The 20,169-nt window shown below is 53.7% G+C and overlaps 1 protein-coding gene across 5 annotated transcripts in view; it reads left to right on the top strand.

Moving 5' to 3' along the window:
- Nucleotides 1–8,164: 8,164 nt before the first annotated feature.
- EPB41L4B (erythrocyte membrane protein band 4.1 like 4B) overlaps nt 8,165–20,169 on the top strand; it is a 158,590-nt gene continuing 146,585 nt past the window's right edge. For 4 of the 5 annotated variants that reach the window (XM_051843334.3, XM_051843327.3, XM_051843328.3 and 1 more), the window contains exon 1: nt 8,165–9,122. In XM_051843334.3, the coding sequence (XP_051699294.3) occupies nt 8,814–9,122 (309 nt within the window). In that variant the 5' untranslated portion in view covers nt 8,165–8,813. The remainder of the gene's footprint in view (nt 9,123–20,169) is intronic. The other variant, XM_051843357.3, reaches the window with a different exon arrangement.

Genomic DNA, 20,169 nt, shown 5'->3' with positions numbered 1-20,169 from the left:
CAAACCACAGCCACACCACAGCCATGCTCCCTCATCCCTCTGCACTTTGGTCTCTCCCTCTCTGCAGGGTCTCTTCCTTTGTTTCTCCTATATTTATCAACCTCTTCAATACTAAAGTAGCAATCATGCTAAAGAATTCTTGACCTAAAATATCTGCCTCCTCCAGCTACTGCCATATTCTCCTGCAGTCTTATTTTTTTAAATGTATTTATTTATTTGAAAGAGTTAAAGAGAGAGAGAAAGAGAGAGAGACAGACGTTCTATCCCCTGGTTCACTCCCCCAATAGCCACAACAGCCAGTGCTGGACCAGGCTGAAGCTAGGAGCCAGGAGCTTCATCCAGGTCTCCCACATAGGTGTCAGGGGTCCAGGCACTTGGGCCATCTTCTGCTGCTTTTCCCAGGACATTACCAGGGAAGCAGAGCAGCTGGGGCTTGTATCAGCACCCTTATGAGATGCCAGCGTCGCAGGCAGTGGCTTTACCCACCATGCCACAGTGCTGGCCCTCAATGTGATCTTTTTAATTGGATTTTACAGTTTTGCAACAGTTATCTGTTTCATCTTATACTGCATGCCACAATGAAACTTTGGGGTTAGTGGTATTGACCCATTTTACAGATGAGAAGATGGAGTGTCAGATTAGAATTCAGCAGCAGTCCCTGCTCCTCTCTTTCAGAGATACCACACTTCCTCCCTTTAATGCTGAACTCCTGAACTGCTTTGGATCTGTCGTCTGCATTTTCCCTGCCTTCACTTTACTCTTAAGCCTATGTCATGCACTCATTGCTTCCACCACTGGGCTCTCATTAGGATCAGCCGGGTCACGAGCTGCAGCCCAGCTAGCCCACTTCAGAGACCCTCACAGGCCTCACTCCTACTGATCCTTCATTGGCATGCATCAGGGTCAACCCACCATTTACTCTTCTTTCAAATTCTCCTTCCTTAGCTTAAACTGGGACTGGAAGTGTACAACGGGAAGAGGAGATGGGGGTGGCTCCTTTGGGGTTTGTAGTTCCTGCACGTTGATTGTGTAAGGAACGTAGGTAAGTCATGGGACCCTCACTCACCAGTACATTCCACCACCACCAACTGCCTAGAACAATTTGCCTGGGTTTTGATCATCTTGGTAGGAGGTGGGTTTTGGATTTGATAGCAAATAGGGTCAGAACTGTTACATCTTGTGGATTTGGTCAGGCCTGGGAAGGTTCATGTAAGCAGTCTAGAACACAGCAAAAGGGGTCACTACCTGGAGGTAGACCACCTCAGCAGGAGTACAGCAGGGACAAGGGAGATGAAGCCTGCTGTAGGTGATACAGTGGCAGGATGATGTGTAGCCATGTGTTGTCCAATATGGTAGACACCAGTCCCATGTGACATTTCAGATGAAACTGAAATGAAATATTTAGTTCTGAAGTTATATCAGCCATCTTTTAAGTGCTCAATAGTCACATGGGACTAGTGGCTACATATTGGATATAGCAGGTATCGAATGCTTCCTTCATTTCAGAAGGTTTTGTTGGACAGCACAGATTTAGTCTGCGGGATTGAGAACATAAAGTAAGCAGTTTTCTAAGAGAGAGTAAGGAAGAGCCAAGGTCCTCAGGGGTGTCCGATATGGGACAGCTTGGCAGGGGCAACCCAAGGGTGAGTGACATCGGAGAGGGAGGCTTCAGGGTGAGCAGGCGCCATGCTGGACGCCCCCTTCCACTCCCCGTGAGTGCCATGAGTGTGGATGTTAGGGTTATCTTCTCCGAGCTATGCATATTTCTCCTAAAACAGGATGCACAGCCTTCAGGGGAAAACAGTTCCTCAGAGAGGAAACCCACACACAGGCTGTCATCAGGTCAGGAGAAGACTCCTCCGTTTCTCTCTGGATATTGTTCTGAGACTACACAGAGGGCTAGGCAGTAGGTGCCCGGAAGGAAACATAGGATTAGATATTGGGGGGGGAGGGAGTCTGTGATCTGGGGCAAAAGGAAAGGACTGGCTAAAAATAAAAATTTGGGAGTCAGTTGTAGTCATCAAAGGGTACTTTTATCTCCGTCACTTCTCCATATAAGAGCTTAGATGACTTATTAACTGCCCATTTATTTCTGAGCAATTCAGTGATGAGCAATGCTTTGTGAATTATTTGCCTGGAAATGAGTCCTTTAAAGAATGAACAAAGTAAGTGCCTTTTCAAAATAATATTTATGCCCTCTGCTAAAGAAAGAGGACAAAAGGAATAAAGGGAAGAGCTAGGACCTGGGAAAACCCTTACTCTAATCCAGATTTTTCTCCTTAACTTGTATATTCTAGATGGTAGGTCTAGAGCTTCAGGCATGGCTAGATCCAGGTGGTTAAAATCAAACTGTCTTTGGAAATCTGTGTCTCCTGGCCTCTTGGCTGTATTTCTCTTTGTATTGGTGTCATCCTGAGACTTGCTCTAGATGATGTCAAAGTGGGCCCACATCAGGCAGTTCTAGGCTTACATACTATTGGCTTACCAAATTGCCCCTTCCCAATCATTGCAGCCCAAGCTCCAGGAATGAACTTGATTGGCCTGGCATGACTTTTTGCCCATTCTTGAAGCAGTAACAAGATTCAGAGAAATGCAATCCTCTGATTGGCCAGGCCTGATCACGTGCTCATACCTGGGGGTCAGTTTCACCCAGACCAGTAGGCTTTTGAGTGGAAGTGCAGGGTATTCTCCAAAGTAACCCAAATTCTGTAACCCCAAGAAGGCAAATAGATATTAACCTGACAAAAAGCACACTGGCTCACTGCATGCTAGCTATCATTGTGAAAAGACAGCAGAAAGGTAACATGGATATTTATTAAACACTTGGGGCTGTAGGAAAGACTGTGGCATGTAGTAAGTTCTCAATAAATGTTATGGGAAAAATACACTTACAAGGGAGTGATTAGGAAAGACAGATCAGAGTGGAACCCGATGGGAGGAGGGCACAGTTCTATTGAGTCTCAGAAATGAGCCAGGGAACAAAGGAGAGCAATGAATGGCACATTTCTGAAAAGGAGCTCCTTAGAGACAGGGCTCAGGGCCTCTTAATTAACATGTGAAACTACCCTGGAGGAAAGGAGTGCCCATGGAACCTTCCAAGGCTGGCTGACGCCACCAAACACCTGCGTAGGGCTGGCATTGTTCCCATTTTGCAGCACCTGTTCAAGTCCCGGCTGCTCTGTGTCCGATCCAGCTCCCTGCTAATATGCCTGGGAAAGCAATAGATGACCCAAGTGCTTGGGCCTCTGCCACCCATGTGGGAGACCGAGGGAGTTCCTGGCTCCCAGCTTCTACTTGGTTCAGCTCTGGCTGTTGCAGTCGCATTTGGGGAGTGAACCAGTGATTTCTTTCTCTCTCACTCTGCCTTTCAAATAAATAAGTCTTTAAAAGCAATAACAGTACCCAGGAAGCGATGGGCAGGTCAACGGAAAGTCCTTGTGCACCTGAGGAAACGGGCAAAGAAGCTGCAGCTGAAACTGGATGAGGACAAGGCAAGATGGTGACCCTGGAGATCACTTTGCAAACAGTGCCCATGAAATGAAGGAAGCCAAGGTACCGCTTCTGCACAAGGGAAAGATCTGACAGTGAATGTAGCTTATTTCCTGAGAACTCCAGCCTGAGATGGTGCTACACAGAGAGACAGGCAGGAGACATGCTGGTGGAAGGTTAGAGCAGTCCATCCAGGCTCTAAGACAAAATACCACAGCTGGGTTTCCTGCCCAAGGCTCTGAAGGCCGGCAAGTCCAAGGTCAAGGCACCAACAAGTTTTGTGTCTCCCAGGGCCTGTTTTCTGGCTCATGGATGGCACCTTTCTCCCTGTATCCTCACACAGTGGAGAGGGCAGTAGAACTCTCTTGGGGCTTCTTTTAGTAAGTGCATCAAGGTCATTCATGCCAGCTCGTACCCCCAGAGCCTGCCCCCCCCCCACCTTGGTGGTTAGGGTTTCACAAACATCTAGAGGGTAGCACTGAAAAATAGTTTGCAGACCAAATGGCCGTAGAAGAGCGAGGCCTTGACAGGATATGTGTGCAACTCTGACCCACTCACTCTGGGCACACAAGGGGGGCCCAGAAAGGGTGACTGAAATCTCTGAAGGGTTGATTACAGAGCTCAGATAACAGAGACAGGGACTTCAGGTCTGATAGGCGAAGATTAAGAAAGAACGATTCCTGAAACAACATTGTGGACAAAAGGCAACTTGCTCATCAGCTACCGAAATTCTAAGGCAGAAACTTGAGTAACGGGGAAGTCAGTCAAAGGAACTCCTGGGCCTTGGGTTCTCCTACGTGTGACAGAGAGAACAGTGCTTAAATCCATATTGCAGTGAGGATGGAATGAGGTCTGTTGGGTGACAGTGCCTGACGCAGCGGTGGTACAGGAAAAGCTGAGGCCACCTGCAGTCCACGCACAAGTCACAACCACAGGACCCTTTAAACAGCACATGGAACCTGCAGTCAGGGGACAGGAGTGCGAGTCCAGGCTCTGCTCCAATCTTAATTTCCTCCATCTCCAGGCCATACCAATGCAGGCCCTACAGGGCTCCTATGAGGATGAAATTAGATCCTGCATTCATTCAACCAACATTTATTGAATGACTACAACTTACCAACCAGCAGGAAACAAGAATGAATAAGAAAACGTGTTGTCCTCGTGGTGCTGAGAGTGGGAGATGATGACCATGGACAGTCAGCTGAAAGAGGCTTACTGGGGGAGGGCTGGCACTGTGAGAGTTCCAGGGGCGATGAACAGGGGCGGCAGGGCTCTGAAAACTGTCACGCACCAAACCATCATTGAATACCGCATGCACAGGGCAGGTGTTGTGGCATAGCAGGTCAAGCCACCGGTTGCAATGCCTGCATCCTAGATTGGAGCACCAGTTCCTGTCTTGGCTCCACCATTTCTGACCCAAATCCCAGCTAAAGCATCATGGGAGGCAGCAGATGAAGGCACAAGTACTTGAGTCCCTGCTGTCCATGTGGAAGACCCAGATGGGGCTCCTGGCTTTGACCTGGCCCAACCCTGGCTGTTGTGCCCATTTGGGGAATGATCCAGCGAATGGAAGATCTATTACTCTGCCTTTCAAATCAATCAATCAATCTTTTATTTTTTAAGATTTTATTTATTTATTTGACAGGTAGAGTTTCAGACAGTGAGAGAAACAGAGAGAAAGGTCTTCCCTCTGTTGGTTCACTCCCCAAATGGTTGCAACTGCCAGAGCTGTGCCAATCCGAAGCCAGGAGCCAGGTGCTTCCTCCTGGTCTCCCATGTGGGTGCAGGGGCCCAAGCACCTGGGCCATCTCACTGCTATCCCAGGCCACAGAAGAGAGCTGGACTGGAAGAAGAGCAACTGGGACTAGAACCGATGCCCACATGGGATGCCAGTGCTGCAGGCGAAGGATTAACCTAGTGCGCCACAGCGCTGGCCCCCAACCAATCAATCTTAAAAGAATACTGCATTTGTATTAGTTTCCTATTGCTGTTTTTAAAAATCGCCATAGACTTGGTGGCTTAAGACAACACAAATGCATTATTTTATTCTGGCACTCAGAAGTCTCCGCTAGATCTTACAGGTTAGAAATCCAAGGCTGCACTCCCTCTGAAATCTCCAGCAGCACTGTTTGCCTTACCTTTTCCCAGCCTCCAGCAGTCATCCTCAGCCCTTGGCTCCCACACCCATCACTCTGACTTCTGCCGCCATGGTCCCAGCCCCTTCTTTGATTCTGACCCTCCTTCCTTCCTTCCCACGTCTTCTTTTTTTTTTTTTTATTTTTATTTATTTATTTATTTATTTATTTTTGACAGGCAGAGTGGACAGTGAGAGAGAGAGACAGAGAGAAAGGTCTTCCTTTGCCGTTGGTTCACCCTCCAATGGCCGCCGCGGCCGGCGCGCTGCGGCCGGCGCACCGCACTGATCCGATGGCAGGAGCCAGGAGCCAGGTGCTTTTCCTGGTCTCCCATGGGGTGCAGGGCCCAAGCACCTGGGCCATCCTCCACTGCACTCCCTGGCCACAGCAGAGGGCTGGCCTGGAAGAGGGGCAACCGGGACAGAATCCGGCGCCCCGACCGGGACTAGAACCCGGTGTGCCGGTGCCGCAAGGCGGAGGATTAGCCTAGTGAGCCGCGGCGCCGGCCTCTTCCCACCTCTTCTAATGACCCCTGGGGATCCACTGGGTTAATGCCAGGATAATCCACCCAGCTTGGTCGTCTTTACTCACTTAGCTCTGCAAAGTCTCCGTTTCCACGTAAGGTGACATAGTCGCAGGTTCTGGGGTTGGGATGTACACACCTTGGAGGGGGTGCGTTATTCAGTTTACCACAGCACTCCTGGATTATATGGTAGGAATGGGCTCTCCCAGGAACCACTGAGCAGAAGTGGTTACCACTTGCCCATGGCATCTGGTGTGTGGGAAGCAGGGTGGGTCAGAGTGCATTGTCCCATGGGAGACCCCCCATAACGGGGACATTAATACTAGACAACCAGCCAGGGGACTGGCTGCTGCCACTCAGGAACCAGAGCTCTCCTGCAGGATAATCATGTCTCTATGCTGTAAACACCACCCAAGTGAGTAGGATAAATAGAACTGTGGGGAGCAACTCAGACTAGACTAAGTTACTGGAATTAAGACTTATTCTATGCATTTGCTCTCCCACAATATGGCGCTGGGAGAGGAGAAAACAGCTTCTACGCAGCTGCCTCTTGCCAACTTGAGTGATGACCTCCAGGAGCTGATCCTGCTCCTGATTGGAGGAGAGCAGCGTACTCGGCGTGTGGGCAGCCGAGTTGGGATTGGTGGAAGAGGACTATAAAGGAGGAGAGAGACGGCATGCACCAGGAACATCTAAGGGGAACATCTGAGGGAACACCTGTGCAGCCCCGAGAGAGCCGGCGGCGGTGTGCTGCTCCCCTGCGGAAGTGGGGAATGTGGCAGGGGGAACCGCCCTTCCACGGAGGTGGAAGGGTCGGTAGCCAACCCGGGAAGAACCAGCAGCAAACCCGGGGAGGGCCGAGCAGACCAAAGAACAGCGCAGGGTCCTGTGTCGTTCCTCCACGAAGAGGGGGAGCGACATAGAACCACCTGGCAGGGCTGGGGCAAGGATGAGTGAGAATGTCGGGAAATCACCGGGGACAGTGCCTGATTTGCAACAAGTGTACTTTGCAAAACCTCCTGACCCCCTCCCTCCCCTTTCCTCCCCTTTTACTGTAGGCACCACAATCCCCAGGCCTCTCAAAGACCCTCCTTTGCTTGCCAGTCACGCAGGGTTAGTGGTTAGGAGCCAAGACCCAGAGCCCAAGGAGCCCGTATTAACCATGCAACCCAGGGCTAGTCACCTAAGCTCTCTAAGCTTCAGTTTCCTCCTCTGTACAATGGGGTGAAATCCTCTCCAACCAGGCTGCCTGTAGGATTAAGAGAGCCGATGAATGGAGACGGCTTAACACGGTGCCTGGCGCAGGATTAAGAGCGCATGAAGAGCCCTGTTATTCCTCCCAAGAGGCCTGACCTCCTTTCAGCCACATGCCTCACCCGGCCACACTGGACAACCCGCTTCTCTCTGATGCAGACCTGGAACCTGCAAGGCATGGCTTCCAAACAATCCCCTGTGCCCCAAACTCTCAGCGGGCCCCCTACATTCTCAGCGCCCAGTTCTCTGCTTCCCCGTCGTTTGTTCAGCCTTCTCTTGGTCTCTCAGTTGGAGTCACTTGCTCAGGCCCTTGCCCCATACCAGCAGGTGTTTTTCCTGCACAGTACGCTGGAAAAGTACTTCCTCTCCGTGCCAGGCCTAATTTCCTTATTTGGACAAGTCCACTGGACTGGACTGGCTAAAGGAGCTCTTCCAGTTCTGAGATCTTCAACGGGCACGACTTGCGGGTTACCTAGTGCACCCCCTCTTGCACAAGGGGAACTGAGTGCGCTCTTTTTTCCAGGAGGAGAAACTTAACGCCAAGCTTCCCTCCCAGGCCTCCAGGGCAAGGCTTTTGGAGGGCACACGGAGCTGTTTCCCTAACCGGGGGAAGGGGACTCTCGGGGCGTCTCCAGGGCTCGGGCCGCCGGAAACACGTGTGTGCTCACCTACGTGGACATACGTGAGCACACCTACAGCAGCAGGGGGCGCTCGGGCCGGCAGGGGGCAGCACAGACCCGGCTTGCAATTACCCAGCGTAGCCCCGAGGGAGGAGGGCGTGCTGCAGTCCCGGCGGCGGCAGCGGCGGCGGCTGGAGGTGCAGCCTCCCAGGTGGGAGGCGGGGGCCGCGGGCTCAGAAAAAGGCGCCTTGGGAGCTGGCGCTCGGCGGGGCCTCTTCGGGCCCCGGGCGCGGCGCGGCGGGTGGGAGCGAGCGCGCCGGGAGCACGCAGGCGCCCTGCTCCGGCTGGCCCTCGGCCGGCGCGCGGCGCGGGAGCAGCCCGCAGCCCGCCCCCCGCAGCCCCCGGGCTGCCCGAAGCCGGCCGTCGGGAGCGGCCCCTCCGAAGCCCGCGCAGGCCGCCGGCCCGGGAGAGCGGGCGGCGGCGGCGGCGGCAGTAGCAACAGCTGCCGCGGCGGCGGCCGGACGGCCCCGGGGCCGCCCCGAGCGCGTCCTCCCGCCCGCGGCCACCCGCGGCCGGCGCTGGCCCGGCCGGCGCGCCCCGCAGGCGGCCGGCGCGCGGCCTCGGCCTCCGCCTCGGCGGGAGCGAGCCCCGGGCCGCAGCCCGCGGGAGGCGGTGCTGGTGGCGCCGGCGGCCGCGGGCACTGACGGCGTCGCGGGACGCTCCCGGGCGGCGGCGGCGGCGGCGCAGCGGGCGGCGCTGGGGGCGGAGGCAGGGGGCGCCCCCAGCCAGAGGATGCTGCGGTTCCTGCGCCGGACCTTTGGCCGCCGCTCCATGCAGCGCTACGCGCGCGGCGCGGCGGGGCGCGGGGCCGCCGGGCTGGGGGACGAGCGCGACGGGGGGTTCCGGGGGGGCCCGGCCGCCGCTGCCGCCGCCCCCTCGGTGCTGCCCGCCGCGCCCGGGGGCAGCGTGTTCCCGGCCGGCGGCGGGCCCCTGCTCACGGGCGGCGCGGCCGTGCACATCTCCGCCGCCGGCGCCGCTAAGGCCACCCTCTACTGCCGAGTCTTCCTGCTCGACGGGACCGAAGTGAGCGTGGACCTGCCGGTGAGTGACGGGGCCGACCCGGGGCACTGGCTTCCTGCGCCCCTCGGGGCAGCTCCCCTGGCGGCCCTCCGGAATCCCCTCCCCCATGGCGGTTTGGGCGCACTCCTGAGCCGCCTTCTCTCGCGGGCCACCAATCTCGGGCCTCATCGTTGACCCCCGCCCCCCTGCTTGGCACCTGACGCTTTCCTGGCGCCCACCTTGTCTTGGCCGGCGCGCACAGCCCCCACGTCCCGAGTCCCCGCCCCTTGGCACGGGTGGCCGGTGTTCCTGGCCAGTGTTGCCCGTCCGCCCCCAGGATCTAGCGTGGGGGCCTTTTGGATGCTGGGTGGAAAAATCTCAGAGCCGTACGGGGCTGCCCCAGGGTGGCCGCTTAATCCCTCACACCCACCCCAAACTGGGCACCCGGTCTTGTTGAGACGCTGGAGCCGGCAGGTACTCCAAGTTTGGGAGAGCCTTAGAGACCCCCTTCTGCTCTGAGCTGTCCCCAACTCCCTTTCCCAGAGAGGCCCTCTCCCCGCCGCCTCGCCGGATTAGGGCGCCCCCGGAGCTAACTCTGGGACCTGGTCAACTTCGCGCTGGCAGAGCCTTGGCGGGGCCGCTGGGAGCCAGCCGCGGAGCTGGACTCCCCCGCTCCTTGGGGACAGCGTGCGTGGGGCCAAGGGGGCACCCCAGGACGGCTGGCTGCGCGCGGGGCCCGCGTCCAGGCCGCCCGCCCACAGGTGGTTGCACCCCGCCCCGTTCCTGCAGCGAGCTAGGCCGGCGCGGCTGTCCCCGACAGGGCGCTGGCTGCCGGAGTCTCTGTGGCCGAAGGGGCCAGATCAGATCCAATCAGAGTCACCCATTAACGGGGCGCCTGCCGTGTGCACCCGGCGCTGCGGCAGATGCTGCCTTCGGGAATCTTTGGGTGTGATGAGGACACGGCAGTAATTGGGTGTTAGATGGATGTTACAGATCATCCGGACGCTTGCAGCGGGAGAGATGACGTGCCCAGACTTCAGAGAAAGCTTTTAGGCCTTCCGGGGTGGTGGGGATTCTTTGGACTTTTCAAGAGGGCTAGGAAGGTGCCAGGGTCTCCCGTGAAAAAAAATCACAACCCTCCCTGCCTGGGGCTGAACCGCCTGTCTGTTTAGGCTTGATTTTGAGACTGTTTGCATTTCTGGCAGTTTTATTTTGGTGGGTCCTTGTGCTCTCCATAGGTTGTCGTTTTTCATTTTGTTGTGAAAATACCCTTTTAGGGTCTTTTTAATTTATGGAAAAGGAGCCAGTGTTCCAGTGGGTGCTTGGAACTGTTGTCTTTAAAATAGCATTAAAATGTGACTGCTTCTCAGAAGGAGGCTCTGGGGCTTTTTCCCGGGCTGGTAGTGGAGGCCTGGAGAGCTGGCTATGCTGGAGTGGGCAGCTGGCGCTGGGGAGGATGTGGCGTAGCTTGCAGCTGGGAGAGGAACGCTATCCTGGGGCGCTTGGGCAGTGCTCCTTGCCCGTGGTTTTCTGTCTGCTCCCCGGGGATAATTCGTTTATAAATGGTATTGCTCCTGGCAGGTCGGTGTTTCTGAGATGAACATGCCAGCAGAGTAAAAGGCTTGCCTGGCGAATAGATCCAAACATACATACAGACGGCCAGGCCAGGCAGGGAAGGCTGGGTTGTCATGGATGGCGGGGGCCTCCTGGGGTGCAGGGAGGAGACCCTGGGCTTCCTACAAGGTATCTTCCCTGATTTAGCAGAGAGCAAAGACTTCTCCCGGTCCAGGTTTATCTGGATGGCAGGTTCTGGATATAATTAGCACGTGAGTTAGTGAACTCCTTATTTTATTTAGGCACGCGCGCGCGCACATACACATACACACACACACACACACCAGCAAATGCTGGCTTTTGTCCTGTGAGCTCTCAGGGAGGAAGGATGAAGAAGAATGAGCAGCTAGCATGGCTCATCGATTGAAAGATTGATTGGCTATTGGAATGGCATCGCACGGTCTCCTGCACAGATCTCCTGGATCAGAGCTGCAGCTCCTGTAGTGAACTCTGAGTGCAGGGTTAGCGCCAGGCGGCCGGCTCCCTGGTGGCTTTGTGCTGGTCCGCAGGCCCACCTCCCACTGGATCCAGTTTTCATGCTCTCCTTTTTTGGTGTTTGGTCCCATGTGTCATTATTCTTTTCTGTGTGTTCCTGAGTTTCTACCACTTCCTGGCCTCTGCCATTGCTCGGCTGTGTGTCACACACATAGGGTCCACCTGTGACCACTGTATCCACCCTGAGCTGCCTTCTCCCTGTTTACATCTGTGGGCACCCAGGGACCTGGCCAAGCTAACTGTGGCCCCTTTGTCATGAAAACTCCCTGGGGGTGGGAGCCTTCACAGCTCCTTCGCCCACCATGCCGAAAGTGGTTATGTGTTGTCATAAACCTTTTATTAGCTCTGCTGGGAACACTTGTGTTCTGAAACACACTAACAGCCTCAGTGTGACCTGGCTGTGGCTCCGCTGATCAGCTCAGGCTCTGTGGATTGGGCATCTTTCATATGCCCAGCACCAAGCTGGATCTGGAGGCTCTTGGGAAACACGAGTGGCAACATATATTTTTTTTTTCTTCTGAGTGATGCTTGAGGGAGAGGACAGGCACTCCCAGACTCAACGCTGGGTGCAGATGGGATGGGGAGGCACTGGGCGACTTTCTGGAGTCTGATACTTGAGAACACAGGAGCTCAGACCCAAAGCCCCCGGGTCTGTATGATGAAGGAGGAAGCCACTGTTAATCCTCTCCAGAGGGCCCCCTCTGATGGGCGTGGGTCCCCCTTGTGCTGTGCAGGTTGAGTACCCAGCCAGTGGTTTTTCAGTCTGCTGCAGTGTGAGTTCTTAAAAGGATGCATTTAAACACCCGTCTCTAAGCTGCACTCTGAAGGCTTGCTCTGCAGTCCAGCAGCTTCCAGGTAGCTTCCTCTTCCAGACAGAGTGCCACCTTCAAGCCACTCCTGCCTAGGAGGGCACCTCCCTCTCCTTAGCCCAGCCCTGCATAGCCCTCAGGTGTGGTCTGGGCTGAGCAGGGCGGGACTCCCTCCCCTGGCCTGCCCTAGACGCTTTCCTTGTATTAATGCAGCCGAAGATCCCATTAGTGTGCTTGGCAGCAGCACCCACTGTTGACTCATATTAGCTCTCTGTTGACTAAATCCCTGGCATTGCTTTCGCTCGTGTGACTGCTGCTCTGTCCCGCCTCTCATTGCCCCGTGCACGCAGCCTTCCAGCAGCTCCTGGTGGAAAGCTGTTAGGATGTGTGGCTGGCTGATTAGCGCTGCCGCCGTGCCGTGGAGGGGATGGACGGCTCATGGGTCTGTGTGGCATTTGGTGCCGTTGCTTTTGCTGTGTCTGGAACTCGGCGTTGTCTTGCTGGGACACAGGACAAACGTGGAGAAATTCAGAGTTGGATCTGCCTGGCTGTGCAGCCTCGGGCAGTTCCAGCTCCCTGAGCACCAGTGGCTTGGACTGCAAAATGAGGAGACTGGGAGGATTTCGTGACGGGCAGGGTGTGAAGAGCCTCAGTTATCAGCAAGGTGCTGAAGGCAGCTAGTAGGCTGTAACCTTGTAAACTTCTCCCCCTCCTGTTTGGGCTGTGCAAAGAACTTAACGAAAATAATGGACATTTAAAAAAAATGGCTGTGCCAGATAATTGGAAATTGGATATGGAAAGAAAAAATTTTTTCTTAACATTTATCCATTTTTTTAATGATAAGATTATTTTTTCCTTTCTTTCTTTTCTTTTCTTTTTTTTTTTTTGAAAGAGTTACAGAGAGAGGTACAGATAGAGAGAGAATTCTATCTTCCATCTGTTGGTTTACTCCCGTGATGGCCACAACGGCTGGAGTTGTGCCGATCCAAAGCCAGGAGCCAGGAGCTTCTTCTGGTCTCCTATGTGGGTGCAGGGGCCCAGGGACTTGGGCCATCCTCCACTGCTTTCCCACGCCATAGCAGAGAGCTGGATTGGAAGAGGAGCAGCTGAGACTAGAACTGGCACCCATGTGGGAAGCCGGAGCTTCAGGCCAGGGCTTTAACCTGCTGCGCTACAGCACTGGCCCCTATCCGTTTATTTGAAAGAGCCACAGCAAGAGAGGGAGACACTGAGAGAGGAGATCTTCATCTGCTGATTCACTCCCCAAATGGAAGCAATGACACAGGGCTGGGCCTGGTTGAAGCCAGGAGCCAGGAACCCCATCCGGGTCTCCCACAGCATATTAGCAGGGAACTGGATCGGAAGTGGAGCAGCTGGGACAGGAACTGGTGCCCATATGGGATGCCACTGCTGCAAATAGTGGCTTAACTCCCTGTGCCATGGCGCTGGCCCCACAAGGGATCTTTTTAATTTCACTCTGAGAAAAGAAAGCAGTCCTTCCCTTCTCCCCCCAGATATTAAGAGAAATTCAGGTTCTCCATTTTTTTAGGACTAGAATCTGTGATTCCTCAGAGCACAGTGTGGCAGGGCTTCAGGGTTGTGTGCCTAATTTTAGCCTTGAGACAGACCCCAAGGCACCGTATCGCCTGCCCATTGTCCAGATGAGAAACTGAGGCCTGTGGATGTGCACATCTCTGTGGTCACTGAGTGGAATGGTAGGGATGGGCTCCTTGACTTTGGGAACCCTAAAGGCGTGCGGTGTAGAGCCAGCAGGAGGAGGGAAGGCTGCCCAGGTCCTCACCCAGGATCACGGAAGGGCAGCTGGATTTCCCAAACAGCGGGGAGCTCTAACAAAATGATTCTCTTCAGTGTATGCAGGGTTTGTCTGGGGTGGCTTTTTTGTTTCTCCAGTTACAATTCTAGAGCCCACCCCGAGAATTTCTGATTGTGTAGTTCAGGAAGCCGGACCTTTAACAAGTACTACAGGTGACTCTCATGGGGGTGGGGGCGTCCCTTGTCCTTGCTCTCGGCTTTGGGAAGACACAAGCGGCCCCAGCAGGAGCAGAGGGTGGCACCTCTTGTCCACCCTCTCCCGAGGCTCTGGCCACCACAGGCACCTAGCCTGACCCGAGGTCTCTGCTTTATCTGCCGTGCAGGGTAGGTGTGGGCTAAAGGTGGCCCTGTAGTGCTTACTCACTCCCTGCCCATCTCACACCCGGAGTGGCACTGCAGGGAGCCGTGGGTGTCTCCACGCGGGTCAGGAGTTCGTGCTGCTTTTCTGACTGCTTCTTTGTTTTCAAAGGAGGGGTGAGGTGGGGAGCAGAGAGATAGAAGCTGAGCTCCCTTCCCAAATGGGATGTGACAGAAGCCAGATCTCCAGCTCTGCTCCACCCTTGCTGGCTTGTCAAGGTTCATAGGGGAAGGAGGGGTTGGTCTGCCAGGAGGAGGGGTGTGCCCAGCCTCCCCAGTGCCAGTAACAGAAGCGTACGCTGGAACAGATATCAACTTGCCTAGCACTCTCACGTGCATGGTCTCATTGAGTTCCATGCCTCGCACACTGCAGGGGATGAAGGTGCAGGGCTGTTCAGTTCTGTCTGTGAAATTCTTGCCTGGGGGCTTAGAAAAACTCACCTGGGAACCACTGAAACCCTCCACCTCCCCCATGTGTCTTCCAAACACCTGTTCCACCCTTGCCCTGCTCGAGTCCCCTTGGCTACATGTGGGCTGTTTCTCCCCCCACTTCTCTGCCCGCTCTGCTTGGCGCCCTCTCCTCGGTGGGGACCCACAGTCCCCTTGCCCCTCGAGCCCGTGCCAGGGCCAGCTGCTGATTCATCTTGGTGTGTTTGTCAGGTTGGCACTGCGTCCCTCCCCCACTCTGGTTCCACATGTAGAATACATTCACTGCAGAATGCTGGGAAAACAGAGAGGGAAGAGGTGTTTAAGCTGCATCTAAAATTTCATCCATGGCCACAAGTCACAGTGGGGTGGGCATCCATGTGTGCTTTTTGCTCCTGTGTGCGGATGTGTGTGTCCAGCAGTGGACTCGCGTAGGTCAATGGGAGTCTGTCTCCCACTGTTTCAGCACGGTGCAATAGAGATGCTAGATCCAAAGTTTGTGTCTTCTTAGGCAGGACTAGCAAACCTTTTTTTTCTGCCAGGGACCATTTGGCTATTTATAGCATCGTTCGTGGGCCATACAGAATCATCAACTTTAAAATTAGCCTGCTGTAGATGCGTTGAATTTTGAGTCCCGCCTGCGGCTGCCTTGGCAAAATCACACCAGATGAATTCGGGGAGGCTGTACACGGCCTGCAGGCCAGACATTGCCTGCCCCTGCCTTGGAGTGAGGCCCTTGGCCCTCTTGTTTTCATCCTCCTGGGAACCCTTAGCTGGGGTAAGTGGACCCCCAATGCAGCTGGCTGTCTCACCTGTCTGTCGCCACCTATTCCTGCTCGGAAGAGAAGCAAGCTGCAGATCCCTGAGCATCTCTCTCCCTGGTCACCTCTTGTTGGCAGGTTGAAGGCCTTGTTGATGTGGCCTCAGAGTCCTCTCAAAGGTACAGTCCCGGCTGTCTTGCCTGCCCAGGGATGCCCATGACTGCCATCCGCCAGAGCTGATCTGGCGGAGTTATGCCCAAGCCTCGCTGTGACCCTGGTGTCCCCCGATCTCACTCCTGCACCCTCCATGACTGCTTGCTAGAGCTGGTTCTGCCTCAGTTGTCCCACTTGATTTCTGTGTCTGGTGCATTTTTAATTGTTTTCCAAACTGGTTTTGTCCCCAGCCTGTTTTCTTGAGTCAGCAAAGGCTTACACTGCATTAAGCGTTGGGAGGGATGGAGGCTAGAGAAGATAGTTCTAGCCCAGCAGGGCAGGCAGTATAAACAGATACTAGGAACCCACTGTCAGGTAGTGCACTGAGCCACTGAAGCGTGCGGTGGTGTTGGAGAAGGTTTGGGATCCCACTGAAATTGCCCCCAAAAGATGCATGGGAGGCTGGCACCGCGGCTCACTAGGCTAATCCTCCGCCTGCGGCGCCGGCACCCCGGGTTCTAGTCCCGGTTGGAGCGCCAGATTCTGTCCTGTTGCCCCTCTTCCAGCCCAGCTCTCTCTCTGCTGTGGCCTGGGAAGGCAGTGGAGGATGGTCCAAGTGCTTGGGCCCTGCACCTGCATGGGAGACCAGGAGAAGCACCTGGCTCCTGGCTTCGGATCAGTGCGGTGCGCCAGCCGTAGCGGCCATTGGGAGGTAAACCAACGGAAAAGGAAGACCTTTCTCTCTGTCTCTCTCTCTCACTGTCCACTCTGCCTGTCAAAAAAAAAAAAAAAAAAAAAAAAAAGATGCATGGGAGTTCAGTTGTTAGATTTCACTAGAAGATATCTGGGCAGCGAAACAGCAGGTGCAAATGCATCATGGGGCAGGGAGCCAGAAAACCCCACTCCTTGAGGTGGGGAGGATTAAGAGCTCTGGCTGTGGCCATGGATCTTACAGGAGTGAGTGAGGAACCTTTGAAGTGCAGATGAGTGGAACGAGCTGAGAATACAGGCGTTCGTTCACTGGAAACCTGGTACTGTGCTGAGTGTGTCTGTGATGACCGTGTTAAATCCTCACAAATACTGGGTTGGTTTCACTGTGTAGAGGAGAGAATTGGGGCTTAGCAGACAGGTTCAGAAACTTGCCCAGAGCCGCAGAGCCAGGAGGGTGGCCTCCGGCTTCCAGGTGGGGCAGTCGGTCTGGAGGACGCTTGAGGCCCCGGAAGACCTCTGGCAGACAGTAGAGCTGGACACAGGAGGAGGAGGAGAGCTCTGAGCTTGCCTGGGGGTCCTGCAGTGGAGGGGGACCCCTGCGCATCCAAAGATTTCCTCCTCTGTAGGGCATTTGGGATTCCCAGGGTTTGGATTTGCATCTTAGTCACATTGCTTGAATGTAGTTTCTTGTGGTATGTTCTGGCTTGATGGCCAGACTTCTGTACTTCTACCAAGTGTCTAATAGAACAAGATTACATTGATCTCAGAGAAGAGCTCTTTCCTTATTCCCTTCTGGCTGCATAGCAACTGCTTGGTTTACATTGCACCTTTCAGTTTCTGTGCTCTTGCTTATGTGTGTATGAGCATGGTGTAGCTCCATTTTTTAAAAAAAAAAAGTCATGTTCTGGGGCCTGGCATGGTGGCGTAGCAGGTAAAGCTGCCACCTGCAATGCTGGCATCCATGTGGGCACTGATTCAAGTCCCAGCTGCTCTACTTCCAATCCAGCTCTCTGCTGTGGCCTGGGAAAGCAGTAGAAGATGGCCCAAATCCTTGGGCCCCTGCACCCGCATGGGAGACCTGGAAGAAGCTCCTGGCTTCAGCACAACTCTGGCCGTTGCAGCCATCTGGGGAGTGAATCAACGGATGGAAAACCTCTCTCTCTCTCTCTTTCTCTGTCTCTTTCTCTCTTTCTCTTTCTCCCCTTCTCTCTGTGTGTACCTCTTTCAGGTAAATAAATAAATCTTTAAAAAAAGAAAAAAAGTCGTATTCTTCCTCCCCATCCAAGCTTCCTGACATACTTCTCATGGCCTGAGTACCCTTTTGGTGCTTGCTCTGGATTGCTGACTTTCAGCCCCCTTTCTTGTGTGTCTGAATAGTACTACCTGTCTCTGTCTCCCCGGGTTGGTGGCTGATCTGCAGATCCACCTGGGAATGTCAGTCTTTCCATTGCCTTCACAGATGGTCTCTGAGAGCAGGTGGCTAGGGACTGCTCAGCGAGAAAGTGTGGTTAGAGCCAGATGGAAGCTAGGTTTCCTGACTCATTTTCCAGTATCCGTCCTCTTGCCTGGCATATTTCCTTTAGCGGAGTATCTTCAGGTTCATCTATGTTGTAGCAAGTGTCAGAGCTGCATTCCCTTGGAAGGGTGAGTAGTATCCCATTGTCTGCCTGCTGGGGATCTGCAGAAGGTTCCCGGAAAATTGTACGATGAAAAAAACTGCATGGATTTCAATTTCTTTTGCACCAAAATAAACTTATATCTTAATTCTATTTTTTTTCATGAGCTTCCTGAGGTTCTGCCGCATATCATTTTTGTTTGTTTGTTTGTTTGTTTAGCCACCGTGGATCGTCATGTAAGTCAGTACCTCCTTAGCCCAGCCCCTCTGCTTGCAGCCCTGCCAGCAGAGACTTGGCCGTCCTCAGCCCTTGCCCCAGGGTCTTATTCTGGGAATTCTGGTGCCTCTTCCCCGGGGACTCTTGCTTTGTGCCTCCCCCCGCCCCCCCAAGGTAGTCTGGTCCTGAGTTTGGGGACATGTGGCACACGAGTTCCTTTCTTCCCCTTACCTTTTTGTCTGAGCTGTTCAGTGCTGGCAAGTTCTCTGCCCAGCACATTCTTTAAGTTTTTTAGTGGTGAGATAGAAGTACAAAAGATGGTCTATAGCATGAGTCATTTAAAGAAAAATGATACAGTGAACCTCCTTGCACCCACCCCCTAGCTTAAGAGCAGAGACCATCCCCAGTGCTCCTCCTGGTCACACCTACCTCCTGCCTGAAGGTTTTCTTCCATCCCTTCCTTCTTTTCATAGCTTTTCCATGTGAGTGCAGGCTAGGTTGTTAGGTTTGCATGCCCGTGAGCTTTATGTACATGGGTTTTGCATCCGACATTGTATCCATGAGACCCATCTGTGTCAGTGAGATCAATGCTGCTTCTTCCTGACCTTTGGTTAGTCCGTGGCATGAATATATCGCCTCTGTGGTGTTTGCCTTGTTCCATTTCCGGGCTGCTGTTTTGCCTTCTGGAATTGGGGCAGCAGTGCACAGGTGCACACAGGTAGCTCTTCTGCTGCATTCTCCAGTCTCCTGGAGTCAGTGGCCTTCAGTTTTCCGGTTATTGATGGGGTCGAGTGTCTTGTGTGTGTTTGCTACCTATGTATCTCCTTCTGGGATACATTGTGGTTTTCACTAGGCTTTGGTGGTGCTGTGTTTTTCTCCCTGTTTCCTGCTCGGTGGCCCCTGTCGCTCTGAGGTGGTCCGCTGTGTCCCTCTTCCTCTTATGAGGTCATCGCAGTGGACCGAGAGAGGACACTTTAAGCCTCCCATCAACACACTCCTGACTTCACTGAATCAGTGTTGATGTCTGGACTTCTCCTTCTCTGTGAGAGAGCCGAAATAGGTTGCTGCTGCTGGCTTTTGGTGATCAGTTGCAGGGTCTGACAATATTCACTTCAGTTCTGCCTGTTTGAGAGGAAGAAGGGGAGGGGGTGGGGAAAGGAAAAGAATGAATATGTTCTCTTGTGCTGGTAGACCCCTCATATGCCTGTAGTGGCTGGAACTTGGTTGGGTTGAAGCCAGGAACTCAATCCAGGTCCCCCACATTGGTTGCCAGAACCCAGTTACCTGAACCATTACTGCTGCCTCCCAGGGTCTGCATTGGCAGGAAGCTGGAATCAGGAGCTGGGGCTGCAACCCAGGTACGTCCCAGTATGGGGCATGGGTGTCCTAACCGCTGGGCTAAACAACTGCACCATGCAAACTTTTTCTTTTTTTAAGTTTTCATTATGCAGATTTCTAAACATATTCAGAAGTAGAACTCATCATGGAGCTTTACAAATAAGCGGTCATTCTCTTTGCACTTAGAGCCTCACCTCTCCCCTCCCCAGTTATTTTAAGACAAATTCACAACCTATAATTCCAAACATGTGCTTTGGTATGTATTGCTAAAATAAAAGGACTGTGTTTTTAAAAATATATCCATAGCACTGTTAAATGCCTAGGAATAATTACTGGTTATTCTTGGTTGTCAGATATTTCCAGCAAGGTCCTTCCATTGCATTTGGCTGCTCTTTTCTCTAAGGCTCTTCACCTAGAGTCACCCTGCTCCGTCCTGTCTTCCAGTTTGTTTTATTTTTCTTTTGGTGAACATTTATCCATAGAGGAAGTTGGGAACTGGGTCATTTGTCCCATGTCTAATTCCTGGATTTTGCAGATTGCATTTTTTTTTTTTTTATTGACAAGCAGAGTTAGACAATGAGAGAGACAGAGAGAAAGGTCTTCCTTCCATTGGTTCATCCCCCATATGGCCACTGTGGCCGGCGTGCTGCGCTGATCCGAAGCCAGGAGCCAGGTGCTTCCTCCTGGTCTCCCATGCAGGTGCAGGGCCAAGGACTTGGGCCATCCTCCACTGCCTTCCCGGGCCACAGCAGAGAGCTAG

Source organism: Oryctolagus cuniculus, chromosome 1, assembly GCF_051225735.1.
Source record: "Oryctolagus cuniculus isolate XC-2025 breed Fujian yellow rabbit chromosome 1, ASM5122573v1, whole genome shotgun sequence".
Classification (NCBI taxonomy): domain Eukaryota; kingdom Metazoa; phylum Chordata; class Mammalia; order Lagomorpha; family Leporidae; genus Oryctolagus; species Oryctolagus cuniculus.
This window is presented reverse-complemented; position numbering and strand designations above follow the sequence as displayed.